The sequence below is a fragment of the Pteropus medius genome, unplaced genomic scaffold (genome assembly GCF_902729225.1).
Source record: "Pteropus medius unplaced genomic scaffold, Ma_sr-lr_union100, whole genome shotgun sequence".
In the NCBI taxonomy this organism is placed as follows: domain Eukaryota; kingdom Metazoa; phylum Chordata; class Mammalia; order Chiroptera; family Pteropodidae; genus Pteropus; species Pteropus medius.
The window spans coordinates 23,079,085-23,103,547 of record NW_024346667.1 but is presented as its reverse complement, the minus strand read 5'-3'; the positions used below and the strand labels follow the sequence as shown (position 1 = coordinate 23,103,547).

The 24,463-nt window shown below is 33.9% G+C and overlaps 1 protein-coding gene across 15 annotated transcripts in view; it reads right to left on the bottom strand.

The window, feature by feature from the left end:
* The window catches only part of RAPGEF2 (Rap guanine nucleotide exchange factor 2), a 209,779-nt gene that overhangs the window by 62,242 nt on the left and 123,074 nt on the right, over positions 1 to 24,463 (bottom strand). For 3 of the 15 annotated variants that reach the window (XM_039876273.1, XM_039876274.1, XM_039876276.1), the window contains exon 1: positions 14,161 to 14,235. The exons of 11 other annotated variants lie outside the window; for them this stretch is intronic. In XM_039876273.1, coding sequence (XP_039732207.1) covers positions 14,161 to 14,220 — 60 coding nt within the window. In that variant the 5' untranslated portion in view covers positions 14,221 to 14,235. Of the gene's footprint in view, positions 1 to 14,160; positions 14,236 to 15,063; positions 15,133 to 24,463 lie in introns of those variants that run through there. One more of the 15 variants, XM_039876275.1, reaches the window with a different exon arrangement.

Below are 24,463 nucleotides of genomic sequence, written 5' to 3'. Positions count from 1 at the left end.
TATGAGGACTTCCACTGCAATCATTAAAATATCATTAAAATCCCAACTGATTCACATATGATCAAATAACTGAATTAAAAATTAAAAACCATGCCTTAAATCCTGGATGCTTCACACCATGCAGATAACACATTTGAATGAATAACAAAAGTTTTCACTCAAGCTTTGACATTCTGACATGAAGTAGATATAAATTTTGAACTTTGAAAAATGAATAAAGAATGTGTTTGAAATTAATTTTTAAAATCTTTTGAACTTCTACATGAATAGTTTCCCAAAATTAGCTCTAGTAAAATTAGAAAAACACATATATAAGTTCTACATTTATTATTAACCGAAGGCACCCTTTTGTGAGAACAAGAGTCACAAACGACTAACATTAATTTGTTTAAGCTGTAAGAGCTTCTTTTCCCAGATTTTTAAGAGGTGAAAAGAAACAGATAAAAGAAAATATTATCTTAACTTAATATACAACACTGTGTTTAGAGTTGCAACAAGAAAGCAAATAACCATGTCCCTCTTACATGTTCAGCATTAAATTATCTTTCTCAAAGCAAAAGTCATTTTCTAACCGGTAAAGCAATATATACAGTTAAGAAGTACAGAACTCCCACATCCTGGCCTTTAAATTGTTCTACTTAAAAGAAAGCAGCATTTATGAACCCCATGACTATTTTAAATCCCCCGAATCACACTGCAACAGAAAAATACTGTGTAGCATAATGTATAATGGCATATTTAAATATGACCCAAAATTCCATGCTTCTATAATCTATATTAAGTTGTGAGCAAATAAAGGCATCTCTACCTTGATCATTTATCTAAGCAAAGGTTAACTAGAAAGGTCAGTCTTAGGAAGAAATAGAATACATACCATGATATCGTCTCTTTCGTTAGAAAAGGCAAGAAGAACAGATTTAAATTAAGACTTGGTGTATAAAAGCTGAAAGCATAGAATTTGTATCCACATAATGAACTGATGTCTCCTCTAAAGACGTCAGATTGCTGTTCAGCTAAACTATCTAAAAATACCTCCTTGCAAACACACACACACACGCACACACACACGAAATGACTACAAAGACAGGTCTTACTAAGCAGCTCTACTTGCACAAAATCACTTAATAAATGTGGGGAGGGAAATTTAAAGTACTTAAGGAAAATTTAACAGGAATTTTGCATAGCAACTATGATCTTTAATGAGCTATTTTAGAAACCAGTACCAATTTGTAAAAAGTCATTACTGAAGGATCTTAAAGCAAATCATAATTGACCTACAATGTCCAACAGGGAATCATGTTCAATGAACGTAAAATTAGATAAAGAAAAATAAATCTCTGAATCATTGTCAACATTCTATTTAAAAACCAAGAAAAGAGAAATTTTCTAGCTGGAAAAGTGAGAATCAAAATCATGGATACTACTGTGTGCCAGACACTGTCAGATCTGTAATCCCTACAAACAACCTATGAAGTATGCATTAACAGCACTTTATAGACTAGGAAAAATGGTTCAGAACATTTCAGTAATCTGCCTAATGTCACGCAGCTAAAAAGAAGAGCTAGGATTCCCACACATGAAGACTGTAGAGCACTATAATTTCACATCAATGACTGACAATCGCATAGGCTTTACAGTTTGCAAGAAGATTCTGAAAACATTAACTTTTTCTTATATTTTCCTTATTTAAACCTTAAGTTTTTGATCTGTAAAACTGGGAGAATCTCACTTCACTCCTAGGATTGCTTTGATGATTAAAGAAAATAACATATGTAAAGCACCTAATAAAATAATTGTATTAATGTAATCATTAATAATATTCAGAAGAGTGTTGTGAGGGGATCAGTGTTGGAATCATGATCTCCATCTCGAAATGAGAAAACAGAAACTTCAAGAAGTTAAATGACCTGCCTAACTGTTGCACAACTAGTCAGCGTCAGAACAAGGACTCAAAGCAAAGTCTTTGTATTTTATTGTTTTACTAGACAAAAAACCTAGTTAGAATAGTTGCATTCTATTACTATAGAGAAAGGTTCACAGATGAAATAAAGAGGATTTTGCTTTAAATATCCCTACTACCATGCTTGAAGATGACATGCAATGAGTGCTGTTAATAAGTGAGGTTTGCTACACCATGACATCTCGGTCTGTATTCTGTTTGCTCTCAGGCCCAGGGTAATACTTCAAAGCCACTCAAGAACTTGATTATAACCAATTGAAAGCAATATCTTTTCCAACAGCATCTCTGGATAACACTTAAAGAAGGAAACAGAGAAAAGAAGTAAAGGGAGTGGCTAACAAAGTCAGTACTTGAACTTCTATATGAATAGTTTTAAGTACTTTGCCTTGAAAGATGTTCTCTAACCCTGCCTATTACAATGCCTTGCCCATCGTCCTACTTACACAGAATGGGGCCTGAACCCAGGGCCATTAGCACTGCCAAGAAAAGACTGTTTTTAAGGCATTGGAGGACCATAACCACTGGATTTCAGGTCATTCTGTTATGTCCAGGTTAAAGTATATTTTAACACAGCTTCTAAAAGGTATATTTTTATGCTACAGTCCCAAGAATATGTGTTATAGTGATGAAGGTTAAAGAAATTGTAATAAAGATGGACCTAATTATTATTCATTTTCATGTACTTGAAATGGCTAAGACATTGTTGCTAAGTGTGTCTGGCTGAGAAAACTCTCATCTGGCTATATGCTAAAATTAGCTCCTCATAAATTACTTATCTAACTGGAAATAAGAGAGCAATCATGTCACCCAAACAATAAGTCAAAAACAAGACTCTTTTCTATATTCAAGTCTAAAATCAGAGTAACGTGAAAGACCTCTGGAAAACTATACAGACAGAAAATCTCAGATAAACGTGACTTTCCCATAAAAGTTCAACAAGAGAAAACTTTCATGTAAAGAGTTAAAGAGTAATTATTCAACACAATATTGTATTCTTGCAATTCTGGTCAAGTTTGAGGAGAACAAATATATTGCTTTTATTTCTCTCAAGATCAAGTTAAAGTTACTCCATATTTTATGGAAGGGATAGCAGTTACTATATTACACATATGAAACCCCTTTGAAACTTATGCTAAAGAAAATCACCTCTGAATGTAGAGAGAGGAATAACCTATTCTCAACCTTTCCAATGAGAATGATAATCTATGAGACACAGAAAATAAAGAATTGGTCCATCCTTGCAACAATGTACTAGAAGCAAAGTTTAGGGTACCTGGTGCAGCTTCTAAAATAGATCTGCAGGCGTGCGCGTGCATGTGTGTTTGTTTACATGTACAAGAAAAGACTGCCACTGGCTGTACCATATATCAGCTGTGTGACTTTGGGAAAGTTACTTTACCTCTCTATGTCTTGATTTCTTTACATATAAGAAGAGGACAACAAACTTACATTGTGAGTATTAAATGTGATAATATCTGAAAAGAGTTTAGAATGTTGCTGAGAACACAGAAAGTGAGAATATAAATCTGAGTTCCTGCTCTAGAGCCGAGGTTACAACCGGTCAAATTACAGTCTTCATTATCACATGCAGAAACTGTTTTTAAAGATAGGTTACTAGGAGTAATTTTACTTTCCAAGTGAGCCCTCCCCCCATCCCTGCCCTGCATCCTTATCCATTGCTACGTTCTGAGAGTTTCTGTGGATACCTAGGCAGTTATTTCAATTTTTGTCAGTTTTCAGTTCCTTTGGGGGCAGGAAAGTAACACCACATAAGTTACAACGGGTTGGTATTGAAATCAATATGAAAACAGGTTATCGACCCTGTTTCACCCTGGGCTTTTTCAAACCCTGTATTGTAGCTCTTCAAGATGACTCTGATGGGTTGCTTAAAACCTCCCAAATCCATCTGTCTGAAACGCTCTTATTCACTGTGTCCCCCCATAGCCACCGGGGCGGCCCCTGCTACCCCCTAAACATTCCTCTATGGGCCCCACACATAACACTTAGCACACCTTTCAGTAGGTCTCCCTTCTGCTACTATTCTGTGAGCAATTCTAAGACAGAGGCACAGACTTATTCACAATCAAATAACCAAGACCAAAAACAGAACACGTTTTCCTCAAACAAGTGATTTTATGGTTAAAAAAAAAAACTGGCAAGACTAATAGTATATCTAGTTCCATAACTATTTGCATACTGCTATTACTATAATATACAAATGTATTAAACACAATTATATTAATGTGGCTAATACCACATTTCATTGTTTCTAAGATTCATGATTTTTATTTTAACATCTTTGAAATTGGGACCCAACTTACAATCAATGCAAAGAAAATACTGGGTCATTTAAGGAAAGGTAAATCAATCAATTAGGTATCTTAGATTTGGTGAAAATGACATTTTCATTGAAATACACACAATCAAAATTTTAAGGAAAATAACCCCGGCAAATTCTTGATCCTTCCCACCTGCTCACATAATAAGTTAGAAGTGAGAAATGATTCCGTCAGCTAGCTATGTCCAGATCAAGAGAGATGGCTTGACTGCTAGGCACCCTAAATGAAGACCTAAAACAAAGTCCGTACTTCAGAAACCTAATTCTTGAACATTATAGTCCCACAATGGACCTCAGCCACATCACACCTTTTTACTATATTCTACCATGAACAACCTTCTGATTATTCATGAATCCACAGCATTAGGCCAAAACTCTCTGACCTGATATTAGAAGGCTTCTACATCCTGACCCCTGTTCTCATCAACCTGCATTCTTCCAGCTGCCTCTCTACCTCAGCCCAGTTGACCTACTCACTGTTCCTTGATTGTACATGAACGCTTGTGATTCGATGCTTTAGCTCATTCTGTTTGCCTTGCAAAAATTGCTCCTATTTCATTTTATCTTCACATCTTGCTTATCTCCTAACCTTATCTGTGGCACCGCTCAAGTCTTATTTCCTTCTTTGTGGACTACTCAAATTACATGTGACATTCCTGCCTATGCACTCCTGTGTATTTTTTGTTTATACTGCTCACCCAGCATGTTAAGTATATACTACTCTAAACAGATGAAAAATTTTCAAACCATATTTTTAAATCTCTTTTGTAGACATCTGGATAAAACCCACAAGAAAATATTGAGTATATATTGTTTCATTATTAACTTTCTCTTCTCAAAAGGCAAATAAGCAGAACATATAATTCCAAAACGAACAAAACAAAATGTAACTTCTCAGATGAAAATGCATTAACATTATGTCAACAACATTTTGTAATTTTTTTATCCCCATGTGTGATTTAATTTTTTTACAATGATTTGAGAACACTGCTGCACTGGTCAATGGTCTTCTTATGTTTTTAACATCAATACAGATTTCCCTTTTTCTAACTAGCCACAAATTTAATAAGTATTCAATTTATTTTCACACTTTATTCAGCTACACTGAACACTTTTATTAAATAAGAATTACAGTCTAAATTCTCCTTTACTATGCAGAAATAGCGCTTAAGCAGCCTTGCTCTGAGGAAAAAAACAGACATTTGAGGTACCCATATCTCTTTTTCTAGAGCAAAAGGAACTTTTCATTTAATATCACTACTGTCAACTTGTATGAGGTCTGTTCTTCAGTAGACATTCTTTAAATCTTCACATCAGGTTATTTTTTTTCAGGGGATAACAAGAAAATAGGATAAGGAGGGGTAAAGAAATCTGGAAATATGCCAAACTAAAAAGAACACAGTTAAAAGATTTCAATGATAAAGTACATGACACATAGTGGAAAGGGGAGAAGATAAAAATGTTGTCATGTGCATTTATATTTTCTTTAGCTAAGGTGTTTGAAAGCTCACTTCTTTTTCTTTTGACACATTAATACGGACTTCCTATATCTTAAAATTTTGTATAAACTTCAAAAAAAGCACAAAGGTATGAATATAGTAAGCTTTGTTAAAAATCACTCTGCATCCTTACCTCCACATTTGGGATAGAATTTCAACAACGGCTGTAGAGACTCTTAAGTAAATAGCTTTACCCTCAAAACTTAAAGTATTACATATAAAACATGTTATGTTACATATTAATATAGATTATAATGTTTGGCAAACATTAAAACTGTAAAGTAGACAAAACAGCATATGAAAGAAGCTTCATAATAGTTAACAATGTTTCTCTGAAATCAGTTGTCCTTAAATGTATCTTCTATATATATTTTGGGGAGTAAAATTTAGAACAAATACCACTACCAGATTTTATACTACGGTACACTATAAACAATATTTCTATAATACAATGTATCAATGGTTTTATCTAGGCAGTAAAACTGTAGTACTTTTTCTGTTTTTGTGTTCATCTGTTTTCTGTTTTTTGTTCAATGAACATAGAATTGTGCATTTTTAAATTATAAATTATATGCAAAACTAATAACACAGACAACTACAAACCAAACTGCCATCTGAATAACCATACACAAAATACAGCAAGCACTTAAAATTAGTTTAGCTATTCAAAAAGGGTATTTGTTCTAAATAAAAGGCTTAAATTACCTTTATTTTTAGGTAAATGTTATCCCTAAAGTACTATGCTTTTGACATTCGTTTGTTTCTGCAAATGAGATTAATTTCAACAATAAATAGGAAGCCTTATACATTAATGTAATATGAATGTATTATAAAAACACATTTGTATTTTTACTTGTCATTTAAAATGAAGAAAAGCATACTTTTAACAGGAAACAAGTATAAGATTAGTTAGCCATAAATAAAAAGTTAATTTCATCCTTTGCATTCTCAATCACTGGAATTCTGGGGTATAAGTTGTACTCACCACTCAACTTCTGCCAACCTTCTCCCTGTCCCCACCAACCCAGCACTGTAGGTCCAGTTACTACAGATTTCTTCTAAATCCTTACTGACAACTCTAAGCAATCTTCTTCTTCACTAATATTAAAGGTATGAAAAATTCTCAGTTCCATAAAACCCAGAAAAACGAAATGCCACAGTACTCCCACTTAATTCCACGTTTTTTTTTTTTTTATTGCTAAGGGGAAAAAAAAGTGCTTTCACTTATTAAAAATATCCCAAAGGGCAAAAATGTCTGGTTGAACCCATTCTTTCTAGAGAATGGAGGCAATCAAAAGATTACAATTCTACATTTTGTACAGCGATGTTTCATTGTCTTCATTTATTATGAAAGGTGTGAAGTTGTGTACTAGCACTTAAAATAAATGAAATGTTCACCTTTTGGAAATAACCCATAATAAGGTACACCCACTGTAATCTGTACTTTTAAGATATCTAATATAGAGCAGTAAGAAAATAAAATACTATTTATCACAAAAGATAAGACATATATTCCTAAAACTTAGCCTTTATCAATCAAGTAAGCTGTGCAGAATGTTAAGTTCTAGCTTGTTCTACATTAGAAATGTACTAAATTAGATTATAGATTAATAATATTTATATAAACACAAAAATATGCATGAAATACTGCATATATATTTGAGGGGAGGGAATATATTTCATTTTATAATCAAACCAAATCAATATTATAAACCAATAATGTATTTCTCTACAGTTCACTAAAGAATATGTACTTTAGTAATTTAAAGGTGTTTTCCAGATTGTCACTTTATCAATCTATAAATGTAAGGTTAATTTATGCCTAAAATGTCTTTAAGAATAGCCCTTATAATGAACATGTCATATAAGTTATCAAAGAGGATATGGTGTACTGATTTGGAATGGAGACTTGAAGAATGTGGGGAATATTTATATAGCGACTTAATGTGCAAAAGAAACAGATTAAGTGTTGGCTGATAAGCTATGCAGAAATCACATATCATAGACTATGCAATTAAATAAGATCAAACATTATATATAGTACACACACTATATTTGTGTTTAGATAGATGAGCAAATACAACATAACATAAAAGGTCTATGCTAGTTCAATTAATAAAAAAAAAAAAATGGCAGAGGTTGACAACTAACTAGTTCTGTGTGGCAAGGGTGATTCTATACCAACAGGAAAGGTAGAGGCTGGGACCAAGAGTTTAAAAAGACTATCTGTGTGAGTGCACTATATAGAGGGTCATGTTGTTTTTGTGAGGGTGCACTCTTATAGCATTTCTTAATGTGCTTTAGGGTATAAATGTGTATTTATCTTCTAATTTTTTGTACAAGAGTCTTATTTATGTTCCAAAAAAGGCACTATTCTATTTAACCCGTTCTGTATAACACCTAAGACAGTACCAATAGCATTGACATCTTAATACTGTAAATGGCAATAGTCACAAGCATGCGTCAGACTTTCAAAATATAAAGACCACTTCTTAATGATGAAGAAAATAAGACCTTGAGAACACATTTATAAACTTTCGTTTAAATGTCTCTCTCTCCCCAACCCCCATGAGTGTATCTCTATGTATATCCAGACATTCATTTTTCCTTTGTTTTTAAAATCATTTAAAAAAACCTCATATACCATAATACAAATAGATATATGGATAATGATAAAATGGTTGTTTGATCTAAATAGGAAAAGTTTTCAAAAGTTTACAAAAGTTGGTACAGTCAATATTTCTAACATATATTTTAAATGAGAGAAAAATTATGATTGGTGATCTTACTATGAAATAGCTCAAAGAGAATAACTGAGCTTCTAATGATGCATTTCAAGTACTCTTAAATTGATTATTCTTTTTTCATTAATCTTAGTTGATTTTATTTTAAAATACTTCCATTTTAAATAAATCATTACTATACAATACTTAAAAGCAAGAATGGGAAGTACACTTCTTTTCGATCAAAAGACTTTTTCTTCAATAGGTCTTACAATGAGATACAGCTTTTTTTAATCTTATACATATAAGTAGTGTATACAACGCATTGGAAAGTTTCAAAACCATATTTCTTCATTTCTAACAGTATAAAAAGATCTATTATTTGTTGCCAAGGTTTCTTGGTCCAAATCCAAGGCAAGATGACCTTGTCCTTGAATAAAAGAACAGGATATTCCTTCCTCTCCAGCCTTTCTGTTAGCTAGCACAGAGGAAAACCTCCCCAAGAGATAAGTTTATTTCATCTCAGGAAATATATCTGTCATTCTAACAAAAATAAAGATCAGATAAAGAAAAGGTGGAGTCGTAACCAAAATAAAGATCAGATAAAGAAATGGTGGAGTCTTAGCCCAAAAAGAATAACCTAACATCTAGCACCGATATATATATTATATATATATATATATATATACACACATATATATATAATATATATAAATGCATATAAATATATATATCATTTTTCTTAGCAATGTAAAAACTAGTACCGATATATATATATTTATATGTATTTATTTATATATATTATATATATATATATATATAATATATATAGGTGCTAGTTTTTACATTGCTAAGAAAAATGAATCAAATTATATTAAAGAGACAGTGTACCCATGTTTACAGACAAGGTCAAATTGTCACAGTAGTATAAAAGCAATTTTTAAAAAATGGAGTTTTTTTAAATCTGTTCTAGTTAAAGATAGAAAAGAGAGGAAGTAAGGCAGTGGAGAGGAAGAGGAGGTTACACTCTTCTTGGATGCTCAAACTATAGTCATTAATTTGCCAGGTATCCTAGTATCTTCCCGTCTGTTACCTGTATTGATCTACTATCTCTAACATAACCCAATCGAACAGTAAAGATCTCATTATTTTTCCTGATAACCTTCTGATTCCTCATGTCCTACACCTTCCTGCCTTGGACTCTCACATGTTATTCTTGCATTCTAGAAATGCCTTCTCTATATTGTATTTTAAACAGCTGACAAATAGTTTTAAATTCCAATCACATCCTTAATATATAATATGAGGAAGGAGGAGAATTCACTCAAGATATCCTTTCTCATCTAATTGTACAGACTAAACCAACTTAGGAACACCAATTACAGGAACCAATAAAATCGAGCATTATGTATTAAGTACTACTAAATCATTAGAGAAAGCAGAGATGACTATGAAGAGACAAGGAACAAGTCAAAGTTAAGCAAACAGCACTGCAAGGTGGAAAATAGGAAAAGAAAATGAGCCTCAAGTGTTCGTAATCAGATCATCTTGTCCTAAATTTAAAAAAGCAAGTTGGGAGAAAAATATGTTCATAAGGGAGAAAATGTAGATTACAGAGGCCCTTCGCGATCAACAGGAATTTCAACATATGGTTAAGCTATAGTACATCTTTCTTGATTAAGAGGCGTGTGAAATGATGAGATCAATATTTAGGACTGTGAATGAGCCATGGCCAGTACGGACTTCAGAGAGGCGATCATGAATTGAAGTTGGGCTGCATGACAGATGCAGACTCCACTAAAGGAGAAACAGAGGAAATGAAATAGCAAGACTCAGTACTTCCAGAAGAGCTCAACTGACCAAGGTTAGGCTGTCAGAAGTTATAAAGGGAACACAGGAAGTTGAGGTATCAAGTTTATGTTCAAAGAGTTAAGCAGCAAAAATGAGAAGGTACATGATAGGGCCAAACACCGAGAAGCGGGAGAAAGGAACTGGGCTGAATGGCATCTATTCCTGTCCATCCCACCTCAAGTCTCAAGATAAGATCACAAAGGACAGATGCATTAGTGATTGTATCTGTCAATAAGTAGCTTTATGTAACTTTTTTATAAGTTCGATAAAAATAATTTTGATCATGACATTTTTGCTTTTTTTTATTCACAGCGCTTAGAATGCCACACATACCAGGGAAAAACAGAGTCACAGGAGAAAAGCAAGTATTTCTGCAAGTCATGTATTCCACTAGTTAAAACCAGCTCTCATAACTGTACAATCTACACACCTAATTTAAATCTGACCACATAAGGGGCAGTTCAGGTTTGTAGTTAAAGAAGAACTGTGAAATCAGACACACCTGGGTTCCAATGATGATGGCTATACCACTTACTAGTCCTTAGAAAAATTTTTTTGCTCTATTTCATCATCTCTAAAAAAAGGTGATAATACATCTTTCTAGTCCTTAGAAAAATCTTGCTCTGTTTCGTCATCTCTAAAAAATGTGATAATACATCTTTCTTCAGAGGGTTGTTGTAATCATTAAGTCAGAAAATATGTAATATAGTACCTTTCATACAATAAGTGACAGCTATTGCTATTTATGTACTACATTTAGTTAGGGCATTTTCTTACAAACACTACTTTTTAAAATTATTTAATCATGACTGGGGTTTTATTTATCATAAGTATGGGGTACTTCATATATCAGTAATTTTTATAGAAATGTATAACTAGATTATCAGCTATCAAGTCTATTTATCAAGTCTATTTATTATAAGTGATTCATTTAAAAAATTTACAGAGTCAAATTCATCTCTCTATTGCAGACTTTTCAAAAGCACGCTTAAGGAATACTATTCCCATTAGACAATCTGAGACAGGCAAAAAAGAGGAGAGGCGGGTAAAAAAACGTTTTGTTGGTAAATTGAGTAGTGACGTCTTTAATGTTATCCCAAGATTTAAAACTTTTTTTCATGTAACATCTATTAACAGTCTATACAACTAGTGTTCCACAGTAGTCTTTTGGAAAATGGAGTTTTATAATACATTTTTTAAATGTTAACAATCTCCTTTTATTTTCAAAGTTCACAAAATCAAAAGGCTCCTCTGAAGACTAACTGAAAGCACTAGATGACTATGAGGAAACAGCCCAGTTCTGGGTGAATGTTGAGAGACACACATGTATTTACCTCAGTCTTGTCAACTGATATGAATGGGGGGGAAGGGAGATAATGAAATACATAAAATTCACTTTCTTAAAAGGTTAAATGAGACTTAATTAATCCAAAACTTCAATTAAATGAGAAATTCAACACCTATCATGTGCTTGCAAACGAGATATGCATTGAGCTACACAGAAAATGAATAAAGAATAAAAACCCATTAGCTCCGAAAATTCTGACAAAGTAGAATAACTGAGTTTACTACTTGTCCCCAATTAAAAAGCCTCCAATTTAAGGTTTTGCTTTTTAATATCTCACTCCTTTCTGTAATCAAAGAAACAAAGCCACTTAACAAGCTATATGTTTTTCAAAGGAGCAAAAATGGAAGTATTTGTGAATTTACTTAATTTTACTATTTAAAATTACCTCTGACATGCTCATAAAACCTCATCGGCCAAAAGAGGTGCACTTTCACTTATTTTTGCTCCACAACTGTGTTCTGAGTCACCTATTATGTGAGAGCGAGAGTAAATATTCCCCCATTCGACTCCTTGCATATAATTAAAATCTTACAGGTCTACTCATGAAACAGTCAAGTCTAGATAACCAAAGACTCATCAACAAGTATACAGCAAGTTCCTGATGTCACAAGCTACCAACTCTGCCACATACGATGGTCTAGGATGGCAAATTCTAGTGTCATGAGAAATAACCACTCACGTGTTTTCTAGAAATTGCTTGATTCAAAGCTATTTTATAGCTCATATTACTGTAGTCACAGCATTACCCTCAGTTTTGGTAAAATATACAGCACTTGTCAGGAAACAGACATGCTTGCAGAACAGGACAGTGAGCACTCTAGTTTTCGCACTATTTAGTATTATCTGTTCCAACGGCTCGTTTTCTCAAATCTCGTAATACTTCTTCATGCCCCACCAGTAAATAGTTTTAACAATTTTCTTTGTTCATAAAAATTATATTACTATTAATTTAAATATCCCCTCCCTCCATTTTGGGAAAGGATATATAAAAAAAGATAAACAAGGAACCTGTGGTTTAAACTTTGCTTCTATAGTTCCTCAAATATAGTTTAAGTCATACTTTCGCTTTTACCTGGAAAAAACATGACTACAGAGGAGCTTCACTTCAAAAACCCTGTTAATAAAATCGAACATAGTGGAACCTCTTTCTAAAAACCTTTCCTATTAGTGAAACTAAGTATAAGGCCGGTCTTTTTTTGGATCTGATCCGAAGAGATTTAATTAGTGAGGTACCACAAGGACCTCATTATGAGGGGGCTGGGCACAGCACGGCAGCATCACATGCTTCCAACACAGCTACTGCCTTAAGAACATCCTGTGGTTCATTGGAAAAGTGAGATAATGCCTTCACAGTCACTTCATCTAAGAAAATCTCTTGGATTCAGTTAATAATTTTGTTCATAACGACAAACAAAACTAAATGATGACCATAAACCTAAGCGTCTCATATTCTAAACTCACGGCCTTCTGTCCATAAATTTTCAAAGCCTCAGTGATTTATCTCTATTTTTTAGTTTTAACATCTCATTCTTTTTAGAATACATAAAAGGTAATTCCTATACCCAAATATAATATCTGCTAGATGCCAGGATGTAAAAACAGACATTCCAAAAATATTTAAACTACCATATAAGCTGCGTAAATTTATGCATTTTCATTTTGGGAATTTAAAAGTGTGTGTGTGTGAGTGTGCGTGTATAGATATATAAACGCATCAATTAATGTGATCGCAGAGACTTCTCATGTGGTGATATAAAAGTAGCACTGTGAGAACTTGCATCCTGTAACAGGAGGCTCGGACGTGGTGTGAGCCACAGAAAAGCGTTTCTCACAAACAGCAGTAGCTGCCTGTGGGATTTCAGCATGATAAATGCATAGCTGACTCATGGGATCAATTATCAAGATGCAATACTTGTGGTATTAAAAAAATATTCTGTTTTCATCTCCTATTAATACATGTTAAGAAGTGAGATGAGTCCCACCGATCGTTTTATTACCAAATCAATAATCGAAGATCTCCCTCCCTCACTCAAACCTCCATGTGAATTCCTTACTACAGATGCCGGTTCCCAGTAATCTTTTTCATGATCTCTCATTAAATTCAACTATAAAAACATTAAAAAAAAAAAAAACTATTTGAGTATTAAGTAAAAGATGAATTGTCAAGCTGTAATTTCTGGTTATAAAACTCAGCTGTCCAATATTTCTCAATGCTCACGATTTTGCTTTAAATAAATTGTTGGCCTTGTTTAAAATTTTTTAAAAATCTCAACAAAATTGGAAGAACAAGCCAGTTGTAACTTACCCTCCCTCCTCCAAGTAGACTATAATACCTTCCAAAAAAAAACTGTTTTCTCTGAAGAGAAGTAGCAATATTTCCCATTTTAAAGCAGTTCTCTATGACGTGCTATCAAAGCACAAGCAGCATTTGCGATACTTACTGAATGTTTCTCCTGCTGGCCCATAACTCCATGGTTAGCTGGGACTGCTAGTGGTTTCATAATGAAGAAACATATGCTGAACTGAATTTACACATCATGTACCAATCTCTCATGGATGGCAAGTCATCCTCTACAGCATTAAATTAAAAGAAAAAGAAAAAAAAGAGGGAGGAGGAAACCATGCTGCAGCTTAAAGTGTCACTACTGGCAAGCTTAAAAAAACCCTCACACTTGTAGACCAGAAAAGGAATCCGAACAACGGTGTTCATCTCCATTTTTATAACACTGAAACTCTAACCATCTTAGCCTATGACAAGACTGAGGAAACCTTAGACAGCTCTCAGTCCTCCAAGAGAACAAGATCATTTAGGAGACTGAAGAACAAGAGGCAAAAGAAAAGGAAGAAGAAGAAGAAAAAAAAAAGCTAAAATGGCTGACTGCACACAGACTCCCCTTAAAAAGGCTTAATACAGAATTATATTAGTCAGGGTGGTATGAGAACCAGTCTCTAGCATTCAGCCAAGCATTGTTAATACTCTTGTTTCATTTGCAATCACACATACGGACCCCTCCAACCAAGAAAAAAAGAGAAAAGAAAAAGAAAGAAAGGAAAAAATCAGGGCAGAGCATGTGAATCGGGACCTCCTCCCTAGCTGCTAATGATGCTGACAGAGTGGTGACCAGTGATCTCTGTCCCACTCCACTAACCAAGTTTGCACAATTAATCTTAGCAGCATGACACTGATGGACATTTAATTTAATGATGTCTGTCCCTCACACTCAACACAAGCATGACTGCTAGCAAGAGAGTGACTAACAGAGACACAGCACATGCACACACACAATCTCGAGAATCATGAGTCTGAATGCAATACACCAATATAATTACATTATTGTGCTTACTTTGGAGGACCATGGCTGCAGGCAGTTGGCATAGCAACGCACAAGGAAAGCCATTTCCTGGGTAGAGAGAAAGCTTCCTTTTCTAAATAAAAAATTCCTCTTAGGAAACAAACGGCATTGCTGCTTCCTGCAGAAAGCAAGACACTGTAGTCTGTCTCTTAACCTGCAAGGCTCACACTCAATGCAGTTCTAGTGATGTAAGTGGATTTCTCTCTCACCCTCCCTCTCCCTATATACACTGAAATATTCAGCTCAAATGGTACACACATTCCTTAAGGCTCGCCCCCTCCTCTCCTTAACCATTTCACTCATTAAGGTAGCGATGGACAATTCAGATAAAGTAACAAGCTCTTGCCTGTATTATATCAGCGGCTGTAGGTTAAGCAAGTCTCAGAGGGATGGAATCCATTGATTGCTGACTCCAAATAATATCACTGGAGACAGGGTGGGAAAACGGAGCAAGGACTTACTTGAACAGCTTTGAACTAAAACACGATTTTTCACCAAGGTGAAGATAAAGGCATGGATGCGACCTCTTCCCCACCCTCAGATATCACTGTGCTATAGGAAACAAGCATCTATCAACAATTTACAAAATGCAATTTAACAAGGTTTGTATAAATTTAGAAGATGTGATTTTCACAAACACCACACACACACACAAACACCACACACACACAGAGCTTTGCAAAAAATATCAAAATAAACCCACTCAAGTTTATTTTCTTAAAAACCAAATCAAACTTCTTTTAGAAGTAGAGTTAAATTTAATGAAGATATATTATTCTACCATAAACTCTAAATTTCACCTAGGTTAATTAGTTATTTGAAAGACATTTTAGTTGACAAGGAATAAGCACATTTTAACTCTGAAACACTGGTCAATTCTTATAGTCAAACTATCTATAAACAATATACATAATAGAAAACATATATGAAAAATCTAACAACTTTAATAATCATCTATGGAATTGTCAGTGCTTGCTAATTTGTATTTCTTGCCTACTTACGCAACTCTGAATCCATTCTAGTCTCTTGGCTTTCTTCCTCTCACATCTAAAGGCAACAATTCCCTCCACATTACTATTTTGGAGCCTTTTCCCCACCCATCCCCAAAATACCCCTTTCACAGACTTCTTATATTACCCGTAATCCTTTCTCTTCCACATACATTCAACCTCCCCTCCACAGCTAGAGGTTCTCCGCACTGGCTTTTAAATATGTTCAGGTCTCTCTCAACTCAAAACAAAACAAAAACCAGAAACCCTCGCTAGTCCCTACATTCTCCTATGGCTACACTCGAACCTTTTCCCCTCTTCACAACCAAATCTCTCAAGAACTCTACTTTGACTTGCACCATTCCCTCATCACACACACTCCTCAGATGAAGGACCATCATGGTCCTGTTATACAATTTATATAGCAATGAGTTATCCTTACCAGCTTTCTCTATGCCCAATCCATCAAGACATCCATTAATTAAATTCTTGACCTTTCCTCAAATTTACATTTCTCTTCATCTCTTCTATCATCTCACTCCAGTTATTATTATTACCTTTTTTACCTTGAAAACTGCAAAAGTCTCCTTTTGGAACTGTCTGGATTCAAGTCTAACCTCATCCACCCAAACCACTTAATATACTACCTCCAGAGGTCTTTTAAAATCTAAAATCTGGTAATTACGACTTAATCTGTTGAGCCCCACTTTGCGAATTAAAACATATCAACAGCTTCCCATTGCTCTCAGCATACAGACTAAAACGCTATTATGGTCTGCAAGATTCCATGTTTTTAAGATGTATGCCACGCTCATGTCCTACAAGTCACCTTCCATGAATGAGCCAAGAGGGTCTTTTCACATGTCATATCCTCTGCCTGGAACTCTTCTTTCCTGAATGACTACACTCCACTCCCAAAAACCTATTGGTAAAATGCCCTCAAAATTATTATGATATCATATATAACTTCCCTGTAGCACTTAGTACAACTGTGATTTTACATTTAATTACGAAATTATCTAAGCAGTTAGTTCTCACTTCTCTCTCCCCGCTCCCCATCAGCGTTTGTGTGAGAGCCAGTGTACTTGCAGCACCTCGTATGGTACATATCGTGGGCACTCATACTTTTTTGAATGAATGAAAGCTCCATCAACAGGGAATGGACACTAGCAAGACCATATCTGACCTTGTAAACTAGTTCCTGTCAAACTCTCAAATACTTTTCTTTAATAGACAAATGTGATTTAAAAGGAAATGGCACTGATCTTTGAAGGAGCAAAAGCAATATAATAGAGCAAAAACTGTCTCTTCAAACAATGGTACTGGAACAAATGAATGAACATACACGTGCAAAAAGAAAGAAAGAATCTAGACACAGACCTTATACCCTTCACAAAAATTAACTCAAAATTAATCACAGACCTAAATGTAAAATGCAAAACTATTAAACACCTACAATAACGGGGTAACACAAGAAACCTAGATGAACTTGGGTGTGGTGATGCCTTTTTAAATACAACACGAAAGACACAATTCATGAAAAAAATAATAGATAAGCTGAATCTCATTAAAATTAAAGATGTCTGTGAAAGACAATATTAAGAGAATTAGAAGACAAGCCACAGGCTGAGAGAAAATATTTGCAAAACACACACCTGAGAAAGGGCTCATCCAAATAAATATACAAAGAGCATTTAACCCTTTTCCTGTTTGCCCCGAGGTAACTCGCAGATTACAATCCTAACCTTATCCCCAAAGTTTGCCATGAAACATCTCACTTTTATTATTATTTTCGCATTGCTCTAGCATATCGATGTTCTTTGGAAACAAATGACATCATTCTATTTCTAGCATTCTGTTTACAGTAGTTCAATCACTGAAAACGTCAAATCCTAGAAAACATAGCATACCTACACTAGCTGCACTGTTTTTTTCCTAAATGGGAAAAGGTTAAAACTCAACGATAAGATAAAACGTCATTCAAAAATGGTCCAAAGAACTTAACAGACATACCACCAAAGAAGATACACAGATGGCAAATGAGCATATGAAAAGGTGCTGTGCATCATGTCATGGAAATGCAAATGAAAGCAACACTGAGATTCCACTTCATGCCTATTAGAATGGTCGATATCTAAAATAGTGACAACACCAAATGCTGGTGAGGATGTGGAGCAAAAGGAACTCTCATTCATTGCTGGTGGGAATGCAAAATGGTATAGCCACTTTGGAAGAGAGTGTGGTGGTTTCTTACAAAACTAAACATACTCATCATATGATCCAGCAATGGCATTCAGTACGAAAAAATATCAAGAGTTAAAAATTTATGTCCACACAAAACTGCACATGGACATTTATATTCATAATTCATTTTACATTCACAATTTCATAAGCTTTATTCGTAATTACCAAAACTTGGAAGCTAGTCTTTCAAGATGTGTTTCAGTAGGTGAATGAATAAATTGTGGTACATCAAGACAATGGAATGTAATTCAGTGCTAAAAATAAAGACCTATCAAGCCATGAAAAGACATGGAGGAACCTTAAATGGATAATCTTAAGTGAAAGAAGTCAATCTAAAAAGGCTACATACTATATGATTCCAATTCCATGACATTCTGGAAAAGGCAAAACTATGGAGACAACAAAAAGATCAATGGTTGCTAGATGTGGAGGGAGATAAACAGGTGGGTCATGGAAGATTTTAGGGCAGAGAAAATACTCTGCATGGTATTATAATGACAGACACGTGCCATTATACATTTGTCCAAACCCACAGAATGTTCAATACCAAGAGTGAACCCTAAAGTAAAGTAGAGACTTTCGATAATTATGATGTGTCAATGTAGGTGCATCCTTGGCTTAAAAAAAGAAAGTACAATTCTGGTGAGCAATGCTGGTAATAGGGGAGGCTCTGCATGCGTTGGGGCTGGGGGCATATGAGATATCTCTGTATCTTTTTCTCAATTTTGATATAAACCTAAAACTGCTCTAAAGAGTAGTCTTTAAAAAAAAAGTAAATGGTGTCAAAAAATAGAAGCCACCCAAGTGTCAACCTACGAATGAATGTATAAATGAAATGTGGTATAGACATACAACGAAATATTACTCAATCTTAAAAAGTAATAAAATTCCATTAAAGCTACAAGGATCAACCTTAAAGACACCATGTTAAGTGAAATAATCAAGTCACAAAAAGATAAATACTGTAAAATTTCACTTATATAAAAAACCTACGGTCATCAAATTCATAGATAGAAAATGGCAGTTGCTAGGGGGTTCGGGGCAGAGGGTAAAGAGGAGTTACTATTTAATGGGTATGGAGTTTCAGTTTGGGAGGATGAAAAAATTCTGGAGATGGATGGTGGTGATGGTTGCATCACAATGTGAATGTACTTAATGCCACTGATCTGTACACTTAAGAAATGGTTAGAATGATAAATTAAAATGTTATATGCATTTTACCACACTACAAAAAAAGTAAATGGCAACTCAAGAACCACATAATCAAGTTCTATAACTTTCATCCATCAAGCCCATGTCCCACACATCCATGACAAAAACATTTCTCCAGGTTTAAGTAAAACTACCCCTGTGCTGATGGAACTGACCTTCTATGTGAAGGTTTCCCATTGCTTGCCTCTGTCTGGGAAAATGCATCATTTCTCTCAAGAAGGAAACTAACCCCATCAGAGAACCTGATAAACGAAGTCGGAAAATCACACAGCCTCAGGCACTGATGCTTTTCTGCGCTGAGACTAGGTGTGATTTCTCTCACAACCTGGCTCCATGCCTATGACCCACATATCTTAAAACTCATGATTGTAATACTGAAATTTTATTATCCATACTACCTTGGCATAATTGAAACACAATTATGCCAGGTTATAATATGCCAAACACTGCTTAAGAAATGAAATACAGATAGAAGATTTAAGAGAATCTCTTATTGTAGATTTTACACAAACAAGAATAAATCACACCTTGAAGTAGTCTTAAACTGGGTTATATTTACCCCATTCCTTAACAATCGAGATTTTAAATACCATTAAACAGAGTCAGCTAGGAAAAAAGACCACGTAACAACTCTCTGCCCTGTGTCAAAAACATCTAACGACTTTTAATTATCAATGACAATGATCCAAAGGTAAAAATTACATGCATAGTTTGGGAAACTACTAAATTTCCATGCTAAATGTAACAGCATTATATTCATTTATATTTTCTCACCTTAAGTATTTGCTTTATCATTACTGTGAAATTGAGAAAAATGGTCTGTTTTTCTCAGTAATTATTAATCACATTTAGAATTAATATGTTCATTTATTTACATTTACTTATAATATCTATGGTGTTTACCCATAGATTTCAAGGTGCTTTACAAACATTTAATTAAACTTGGTCAAAACTCAAGGGAAGTAATAAAATAATGTATTCATCTTTCATAGAAAAATAAAATATATAAGATTACAAAGTCAGCCGTTTGGAAGAATACAAAATAGAACTCCAGGTTGCTAATATAACTTACTTCATTTATCCACTATATATTGATTTCTTCCCTCTTGCCCTTTCCCCAGAGGAAAATCTGTGAAACCTGTAATTCTTTGATATCTAGAAACAAGAAGTTTTGAAAACTTGACTCCTAATGTTTTATTGTTCACCAAAGAAATGACATTTAAAAATGCTACTTTCTGTATGAACACACCAAACTGTTTAGGCACTAAGCAAATGTGAAATGAAGTTATTGTTCTACCTATGATCAGAAGTCTTTATTCTCTTTTCCTAAACCTAATGCATCCCCCTGTTAGTATTATAATTCTTTTTTTTTCCCTAAAGAAAAGTTGATTATCTGATACATTCTTTATAACTGTAATTCAATTCTACATTTCATACAACTTATTCCATCCTTGGGGATACCTCAGACAGGTCTTCCACATATACCCTTCCAAAGCAATGACAGAAGAAATCTGAGCTAAAACAATTTTTTCTATGCTGATCAAATAAAATGGTACTTCAGTTTCATTATTTAAAATAACTTAATTATGAAATGAAATGAGGGCTTTGAACACAATGTCTGACACATAATAATTGTTAAATATCTGAATTGAATTTAAATACAGACTTTAGAAATATGGAGAACCTGTAACTTGAATCAATACCTAGTATAAGAAAGATCTAATTGAAAGTCCAAAAAAAGATCACCCAGATAGACTCCAAAGATATGTTCCAAAGAAATTTTTAAGCTATTACTTTCTTTAAAGAAAAGTTTCTGACAACAAACCGTTTATCTTGCATCTGACTCATTACAGAAAAAACAATGTAGTAACTTATCTATAATAAAAACGCTCAATATCTACATATAACATATTAAAAGAGAAAAAATTTAAAGATGGAATGAAATGGAGACATGCAGAAAAACAAAATGAAGCCTGTAAGTCAGTGAGAAAGTCCAACATAAAGAAATTCCAACATAATGGGGCTTTTTAAAATACACTTATTTGAAAAATGAACAGACTTTTAATAGCTGATTTAACAAAGGTTACTTCACATCCTAGAAACTATTTTAAGAAAAACCAGACTTCATCTTGAAATGCTCAAGGTTACAGAGGTGGACAGTCCTTGTCCGCTGGTTGCAAATCATTTCACTGCTTTTTCAAGGAGCAAAGGCCTCAAACTGGCTCCCTACCATAGTATCTCACAAAGCAGCACTCCAAATGCAAATGGTAATTATTATCTTTATTACTAATTTGGCATGTAACATATTCCCTTATGATTAATATGTTTGTACAAACACAATGAATTGTTAGCTATCTCTATTTTTATTTAACAAGAAGAATAATATTGATCACAAACTGGAATATAAGTTAGCTGAAGGCAAGGACCATACGATTTTTTTATTTATTTGATTCTGTCAGTAATAAATTATGGTTTATCTCTGGTATTTAATACACAGTAAAATTGCTCAAAGAACAAATGCATAAGTGATTTCACTTAAACTTTTTCAAAACTAACCTGTGAAGTATTATTACACCAGTTTCAAGATGAGGAAACAGGCATAGGATAGTTGTATAACCATAAAGATGTCCAATTTGTTTACTGACAAAATTGGGTGTTTTAACTAACTTGATAGGTGAAAAGAGTAGACTAAAACCAGCAAATTTCAATTGAAGAGGGATATATATAAAGACCTACATGTATACCATCATACTGTGACTTGTACAAACACAGGATAGAGGAGATCGAGCTAGAGGAACAATTTGTAGAGGAGAGGGAGCTGGGAAAGGTTATCTGTAAAGTCAAGCTGGGCAAAGTTCCATATGAGCCAATGCACAATGCTTTAAAACCTTAATATAATCTTGGGTTACAGTATCAGACATATAATATCCATAGCAAGGAAGACAGGAAGTTCTGCTGTAACCTGCACTGCAGGATATTGCAGGACCTTACATAAGGTGTAGCAACCAGTTCTAGACACATGACTTAGGGGTGATAATGAGTAATTATGGTGTTCCAACAGCAGAAAACCTAAATGATAGGAAAGCTGTAAGAAGTTAGGAATGTTTAACCCAGAGAATATGCTTAATGAAGTAGGATCCCTTTAAATATCTGAAGCACAGTTATATGAAATGGAATATGAATATTCATTAGTGTTGCTTTAGAAGATATCTAGAACCATGAACTAAAATTATGGGGAGGCAACTTTCTACTAAAATTAAGGAAGAGTTTCTTAGTAATTAGACCTTTTCTATAAGAAATAACTGCTATGATTTACTAAACTCTTACTTGGTACCAGGCGGTGGGAGACAATTTTGACACACATTATATTAGGACTATCTCTCAAATATCAGTGACAAGTGTAATTTAAAATCTTAAAGCAGAGGCTGAATGTCAGTGATTATATAGGAAAAAATAAATTGTATTAAGTGGTTTGGCTGGGAGATTCCTAAAATCCTTTCAAGTTTTTGCAGTTATCTTATCTAACATGGCTGTAAACAAACATTATCTGGTAGCAAAATGGGAGCAGAAGGGGTAATATGATATAGAATTATAGAAGAAGAGAGACCACATGAATAGAAATGAATCTATCTTGGGATAAGATTTCCTGGTGGTAACTATCCTTTATTCTGAGATTTCTGTCTTCCAACACGAAGGAATTAACTGCTCTTACTTTTTAAAAATTATAGTGATAATTTGACAATAGTTTAGAAATTTTTAACATCCTTACTTTCCAAGTTAAAAGCTGTCAAACTTAAAGTAAAAAGTAATTTTCTTAATATTAGCAATAACTTGGATTATTAAAAATTACACATAACTAGATAACTAGTTTTATAGAAAGTTTTTTAAAAACCTTGAAATTACTTAATATATGTTTTCAAAATCCTTTTTTTTTTTTTTCATTATTCTTAAATATTACCAAAACGCTTTCAATATTTTCTGGTACAGAAGCAAGCAATTTTATGACGCTGGTTTTTTACTTCTGAAAACTACATTTAGACAACAGCAAGTTGTTTTGGTTCATTAAAAAGTCATACTTACAAAAAGATCTTTCAGGAGGATTTGGCTTTTGTTACTTATTATTAAATTTAACTTTTAAAATACACTAATTACATAGTCATCCTTTGTTATGAAATGGTACTACTTACCAGTGAAAACCCACTGGACTAAAACTAGAAAGGTTAAAGAGAATAAAAGTAATGCTGTGCTTTACCGATGAGAGATACATGGTTCAAAAAGGGAAAACACTTGCAATAAAAAATATTTATAAATCAAACAAAGCCCATCCTCACTGCAAATGTAACTCAGTCATTACTCTTCACATTGGACATTCTATGCTCTAGCCTACTTCATTTAAAGGTTCTTAAATAGTAGGCATCTAAAGTAGTTGAATTATTTAATTTTGCCTCTTTTAGATCAAACTGAAAGTTTAAGTAACATAAAATTAATATACGTTAAATTCATTTTTAAAACTAAGTAATTTTATGTATCTGGAACGGAAAGAACATATGTCTATGTTTCACTCTGAGTGACCATGAACATTGAACATGTTAGTTAACTTCTTGGACCTTGGCATGTTTATCTCCCAACAGTAGAGACACCATTATCTAGAGTTTAGAACTGCAGGGATGTTTAATTGACCAAACATATGAGAAAACACCTAGCTGACTGGTATATATCATTAGTATTCAATAAAGGTCAGTTTTATTCTTCTATCCAAGATATTCTGAAAAGACAGTTGCACTCAAAGTTTGGGCAAATCATTAATTAATGTTGTATAGATGGTTGGGATTGTGCAGACGTCCTTGCATAAAACTGTTAACGCAGGTAGATCAATAATGCCACTCCTAGAAATATTAACTAATGTTAATTCTGGGAGTCTGATCCATAGACATCATCATACAACC